This window comes from Miscanthus floridulus, chromosome 6 (assembly GCF_019320115.1).
Source record: "Miscanthus floridulus cultivar M001 chromosome 6, ASM1932011v1, whole genome shotgun sequence".
NCBI classification, from domain to species: Eukaryota; Viridiplantae; Streptophyta; class Magnoliopsida; order Poales; family Poaceae; genus Miscanthus; species Miscanthus floridulus.
In genome coordinates this window covers 88,475,977-88,482,373 of record NC_089585.1, presented here as the reverse complement: position 1 = coordinate 88,482,373, position 6,397 = coordinate 88,475,977, and the positions used below count along the sequence as shown (strand labels likewise).

The following is a 6,397-nucleotide window of genomic DNA, read 5'->3' as shown; positions in this document are numbered from 1 at the left end:
GATACTGTTCGCTTCGACGCCGACGACTGATGTCCAGCAGCTCTGCAGCTGCCACTCCTCCCGCTCGCACTACTCATGTCACCATCACAGTTTCCTTCACGCATTGCCTCGACCCTGCGTTACTCTCCCGACCGTTCCAGCCGGGCATCTCACCACACACCACTCCAGCTCCTGCTCCTTGTTATTCAACCAAGCTAAGTGATTTCCCACTTCGCCAGAGCCTCGGCGTCTGTGAAGATATAAGGAGACGCAACGCGCACGGCCACGGAGTGCCGTCACGCTCTCATCGCCCTCTGCAGCTGCAATGTCGATGGCCTCCTCTCGGCACGGGCTTCCCCTGGTGCTCTCGGCTCTCCTCCTTGCAGTCCTCATTCTCTCTGCACAAGCTGACGTCAAGAGATACCAGTTCGACGTGAGTATACATATACTGTTGTTCGCGGTTTTGTGGCTGTGGATACGTACAATTCGCCGCTTTGATCGTACGCATGCAGATCGTGATGAGCAACGTGAGCCGGCTGTGCCATGCGAAATCCATGGTGACGGTGAACGGCAGCTACCCCGGGCCGACCGTCTACGCCCGCGAAGGGGACCGCGTCGTCGTCCGCGTCACCAACCGCGTCGAGCACAACGTGACGATACACTGGCACGGGCTGAAGCAGCGCCGGAACGGGTGGGCGGACGGGCCGGCATACGTCACGCAGTGCCCGATCCAGGGCGGCGGCGGGAGCTACACCTACGACTTCAACGTCACGGGGCAGCGCGGGACGCTGTGGTGGCACGCGCACATCGCCTGGCTGCGCGCCACTGTCCACGGCGCCATCGTCGTCCTCCCCGAGCGCGGCGTCCCCTACCCGTTCCCCAAGCCCGACGCCGAGGCCGAGATCATCCTGGGTACGTGAGTACGTGACCGATCGGTCGGCCGGTCCACCCACTGTCTAGATTGCGTTACGCTCTGACGAACGACGCTCGATCGTACTGGTTGGTTGTTGGTGTCGCATGCAGGCGAGTGGTGGCACGCCGACGTGGACGCCGTGGAGAAGCAGGGACGCATGCTTGGCATGGCGCCCAACACGTCCGACGCGCACACCATCAACGGCAAACCCGGCCCGCTCTTCCCGTGCTCCGAGAAATGTGCGTGGGGTTCTTGTTTGTACTTTTGCATTGCTAATGATACAAGGCAAGGTATTGGTGTTACTAACCATGCTCCGTGCATATGTCATGTCGATCAGATACGTACGCACTGCAGGTGCAGTGGGGGAAGACGTACCTCCTCCGGGTCATCAACGCTGCAGTGAACGACGAGCTCTTCTTCTCGATCGCCGGGCACACCATGACGGTGGTGGAGATCGACGCCACCTACACCAAGCCCTTGGCGGCGTCCACCATCCAGCTCTCGCCGGGCCAGACCACCAACGTGCTCGTGCGCGCGGACCAGCGGCCCGGGCGGTACTTCATGGCCGCCAAGCCCTTCAACGACGTGCCCGTCCCGGCAGACAACAAGGCGGCCACTGCCATCCTCCAGTACGCCGGCGTCCCGACCTCCGTCCTCCCTGCCGCTCCCCGGCTGATGCCCGACACCAACAGCACGCGCTCCGTGGCCGCGTTCCACGATAGGCTCCGCAGCCTCAACTCGGCGCGGTACCCGGCCGACGTGCCGCGCGCCGTGGACCGCCACCTGCTGTACACCATCGGGCTCAACGTCGACCCGTGCGCGTCGTGCGTGAACGGCTCCCGCCTCGCGGCGTCGCTCAACAACATCACGTTCGTGATGCCCCGGGTGGCGCTGCTGCAAGCGCACTACGGCGGGCTGAGAGGCGTCTTCGCCGCCGACTTCCCCGACCGCCCGCCCGCGCGGTTCAACTACACGGGCGTGCCGCTCACGGCGGGGCTCGCCACGTCTCTGGGCACGAGGCTGAGCAAGCTCGCGTACAACTCCTCCGTGGAGCTGGTGCTGCAGGACACCAACCTGCTGTCCGTGGAGTCGCACCCGTTCCACCTCCACGGTTACAACTTCTTCGTCGTCGGCAGGGGCCTCGGCAACTTCGACCCGGCCAAGGACCCCGCCAAGTACAACCTCGTCGACCCGCCCGAGAGGAACACCGTCGGCGTGCCCGTCGGCGGCTGGACCGCCATCCGGTTCAGGGCAGACAATCCAGGTGTTTGGTTCCTGCACTGCCATCTCGAGGTGCACACGAGCTGGGGCCTCAAGATGGCCTTCCTGGTGGAGGATGGCAATGGCCCTGATCAGTCGGCTTTGCCGCCGCCCAAGGATTTGCCCAAGTGCTGAAGCGGCGACCACACAATTCCCTGCGAGTTGCAGACGCCCGCGATTTGTTTCGTCCTTCTGCTTTGTAACGAACCCCTCTGAAAGAAGTTTTCAGTGGATCTGTGTAAGTATTACAGGCTTCCAGCCGGACTAATATCTGCGACTGCGAGCCCAGCGTTCTGTCCTTATTGAGACTCAAATATGCACCTAAGTCGTGTACGTCTATGTGGAGTACATCTAAACCCATCTCCGTCACAAATTATAAGTCACTCTATTTTTTTTTCGAGTCAAAACATCTCAGATTTAAACAAAATTCATATGGCATCTTGTCCCCAGCGCAACTCGACCTCCCGACTTAGTCCACGCAGCGAAGCAGGAGTTTGACCAAACTTGAAATGCTTTGACACTTTAAAAAAATTAGAATAACTTATAATTTGGAATTTACGAAGTATCTATAAGAGCAGCAGGCACGACAGACTCCCTCTTCGCCGTGCAGTCTGACTATACCTCACGGACTCAGCTCGTGCCTTGCTCGAGCACCTCCCTGACGACACCACTGGAGCGCGAGAGAGAAAAACATGACTACATGACAGGGATGAAAACAGCGATAGCGAGCGCTCGGCGTCCATGTATGTTTGTGGACAGAGTGATCGCTTTTTCCATGTGCGTGGATAGATCGGGAGCTAGAATAAGGAGTCGTTGAAGAGAGATTTTTCTTTATTTTCTACTTAAAAAGTTGAGATTGGGAGTTGCTTTACCAAACTATTGCAAATCAGTGCAATTCCCTGATTAATTTGTGGCTCAACAAATAAAATTCCGTTCACTGCATTGCTTATTGACTTGTCAAGCTAGTGCACTACTGCAGCAGAGGGCGTCTCCTGTAGCTTACCATGACTTCCCCTTTGGAGATCATGTTCTCCGTCTCCGGGAAGGGAGAAACCAGCTGGAGCTCGAAGTTCCTGAGGAGATGGCTCAGTATCACTTTGATCTGCAGGTAGGCGTAGCCCTCGCGCCATGCAGGCATGCTTCCCGGCGCCAAAGGAGGTGTAGGCGAGGTCGTCGCCGACCCTGTCCTCCTCCCTCCCGGCGGCGAAGCGATCCGGGTCGAACACATCAGGGTCCCTGTAGCAGATTATTCACCACCAGCGGGCTCGCCAGCATGCGCCCCTCGGGGACCTCGTACTCGGCGCCGTCCTCAGTGCGCACGGTGAACGCCCTGCGCGCGCGGCGGAGGATCATTGGGGTCACCGGGTGGAGCCGCAGCGCCTCCTTGACGCTGCGGTGGAGGACGTCCATCCGGAGCAGGACGTCGTAGTCGATGACTGCTGCAGCGTCGTCGTTCTGATCGTTCCTCTGCAGCAGCAGCAGCCGCCTCTGCTCCTCCGTGGCCGCGTGCAGCCACTCCGCGTGGCGGAGCAGGCGCGCCGCCGTCCAGGTGGTGACCGTGGTGCTGGTGTGATGGCCGGTGAAGAGCAGCGCCACGAGCAGGCCGGTGACCTCCGCCTCGGTCGTGCCGCCGCCGTCTCTGTACCTGGAGTCCAGCAGGCTCTGCAGCATGTCGTGGTCGTCGTCCCCGGCGCCGCGGCCGGCCGATGAGCTCCTGCGCAGCCTGGCGATCCCGGAGAATATCTCCTCGAGCCTGGCGCGCGCTCGGTCGCGGCGGCGGTGCGCCGGGGTCGGGAGGTACGGGAAGAAAAGGCTGACTAGGTGCAGGCCGCCGATGAGCTCGCGGAGGAGAGAGGACACCTCGTCGTGCATGTGATCCCGGACCTTCTTCCCCAGCAGGCACCGGCTCGCGATCAGCAGGAGAACGTTCTTGACCTCTTGCTTCAGGTCGACCGTGCCCCGGACTGCCCCCCACTTGGCGGCGAAGTATTCCTCCACCTCGCCAGCCATGAGACGGGCATGGCTCCTGAGCTTGGCCGGCCTCAGAGTGTCGGCGAAGAACCTGTGCTGCTCGTTCCGCGTGTCGTGGTCGACGTCGTAGCCGACCCCTTTGCCGAAGATCGGGACGGTGACCTTGTAGACGTCGCCGATGCTGACATCCGACTCGGCGGCATGGAAGAAATGGGCGGAGACCTCGGGGCCCACCAGGAACGTCACCTTCACTCCCAAGGAGCTCAGCGTGAACACGCTGCCGAGCTTTGAGTACTGGTCGCACATCACGTCTTGCAAGCTCCTGGTGAGGATGGCGGGCAGAACCCCGAGGAGAGGAGCGCCCTCCGCCACCGGCGGCCCTCGGCGCTTGGGAGGGCCGACGACGGTTCTTCCGATCTTGGTGGCGGTCAGAATCAGGACGGAGACGATAGGGACAACAACGGCGATCGCCATCGCCGCCAACCACGTGTGCGCAATCGTTGCTGTCTGATGATCTTCCATGGAGTATATCAGTATGTAGCTAGAGTAGTGCTGCCGTTGGATCCGATTCAATCAGCTGCTGCACGTACTGCTTCTACAACAAAATAATAAAGAGGAATTAGTGTGGATCTGGTATCATCGGTATAGGTATATATGCAAGCATCCAGGAGTCATGATGCATGGCTTATTCGAACTGAAGTCGATCAGGACTGAATTAGAGAAGATATGTATATGTAATAGAGATCTTACACTACCAGAAGCTGAACACTTGGGGTGCACAGTAAGTCATAGTGAGTTAGTACCAGATCGAAGTCGAACACACCCGCAGGTAGAGTGTTTTCGTTCCAACACCGGCAGGCTAGATTTTTTTTTTTATTTTTAACACTTTTGTAAACTAATTTTAAATTTAACATTGTTTGTTTTTTATTTTCAAAACTATCACTTTTGGTCGTGCCTATTGCCATGGCGTGGCGAAACGCCTGTGCCACGCTTTATATGGTGGTGCGGCGGGAGGATGACGTGGTGAAGACCGGGGGCGCTGACCGGTGACGTGGCAGGGCCTGCCGCGCCACAGATCAGGGCGCGGCAGAGCCGCGCCAAGATCGGTGGCGCGGCAGAGCCAGGTACGCTCGCCCGCTTCTGCCGGCTGCCGTGCCTGCATGTACGGCGAGCTCAGGATCTGACATGAAAGCGACCGGTGCCAGTTAAGTGCCAAACAGTGGGTGCACAGTGCGCCAGACCTGTCCAGTGCCAGTAGTAGTACCCACACTTTGTGTCTCTGACTCTAGCTCGCGTGCTCTCTCCTCTCGCTGCCGTTATGGATGGATGGATGGATGATGTGACGTTAAATAATGGAAACAGCACGGATGTCACCTCCAGAGGCCTAGCTAATCTAATCCCCTAGCAAAAGCATCACGTGATGACAGGAGTAGCTAGCATCGCACTAGCTCAGCACTACATCTACACTAGTACGTCTACCACTAGTAACCTAACTTGTTTTTTATTTGGTAATACACCAATTTATCTCAACATCGTACTAGCTAGTTCTAGCTCAGCACTACGTCTACATCTACACTAGTACGTCTAGCATCGCACTAGCTAGTTCTAGCTCAGCACTACGTCTACATCTACACTAGTACGTACGTACTAGTCTAGACGCACTAGTGTAGATGTAGACGTAGTGCTGAGCTAGTACTAGCTAGTGCGATGTTGAGATAAATTGATGTATTACCAAATAAAAAATAGGTTAGGTTACTAGTGGTAGACGTACTAGTGTAGATGTAGTGCTGAGCTAGTGCGATGCTAGCTACTCCTGTCATCATGTGATGCTTTTGCTAGGGGATTAGATTAGCTAGGTAGTTTGGAGGTGACATCCGTGCTGTTTTTATTATTTAACGTCACATCATCCATCCATCCATCCATAACGACAGCGAGAGGAGAGAGCACGCGAGCTAGAGTCAGAGACAGGAAGTGTGGGTACTACAACTAGCACTGGACAGGTCTGGCGCACCGTGCACCCACTGTTTTGGGACTTAACTGGCACCAGTCGCTTTTCATGTCAGCTCGCCGTACATGCAGGCACGGTAGCCGACAGAAGCGGGTGGGCGTACCTGGCTCTGCCGCGCCACCGATCTTGGTGCGGCTCTGCCACGCTCTGATCTATGGCACGGTAGGCCCTGCTACGTCATCGGTCAGCGTTCCCGGTCTTCGCCACGTCATCCTCCCGCCGCGCCACCATGCATAGATCGGTGGCACGGTAGGCCCTGCCACGTC

General features: G+C 57.8%; 1 protein-coding gene and 1 pseudogene across 1 annotated transcript; one reads left to right on the top strand and one right to left on the bottom strand.

The window, feature by feature from the left end:
• The first annotated feature begins 284 nt into the window (after positions 1–284).
• Positions 285–2,446, top strand: LOC136458561 (laccase-2-like). The gene is made up of 4 exons (XM_066458507.1): positions 285–412; positions 492–891; positions 1,003–1,131; positions 1,230–2,446. Exons 1-4 carry the CDS (start codon positions 305–307, stop codon positions 2,285–2,287), a joined length of 1,695 nt encoding a protein of 564 aa, XP_066314604.1. The 5' UTR covers positions 285–304; the 3' UTR covers positions 2,288–2,446.
• A 676-nt stretch (positions 2,447–3,122) lies between these two features.
• LOC136458560 (obtusifoliol 14-alpha demethylase-like) lies at positions 3,123–4,645 on the bottom strand (annotated as a pseudogene).
• Between the last annotated feature and the right edge of the window lie 1,752 nt (positions 4,646–6,397).

What these genes read in the sequence shown, in the direction of transcription:
- LOC136458561 (XM_066458507.1), top strand. Translation starts at nt 305, where the DNA reads ATGTCGATGGCCTCCTCTCGGCACGGGCTTCCCCTGGTGCTCTCGGCT. An exon ending in CGAGGCCGAGATCATCCTGG is followed by an intron (nt 892 to 1,002) that starts GTACGTGAGTAC and finishes TGTCGCATGCAG; the next exon opens with GCGAGTGGTGGCACGCCGAC. An exon ending in CTTCCCGTGCTCCGAGAAAT is followed by an intron (nt 1,132 to 1,229) that starts GTGCGTGGGGTT and finishes CATGTCGATCAG; the next exon opens with ATACGTACGCACTGCAGGTG.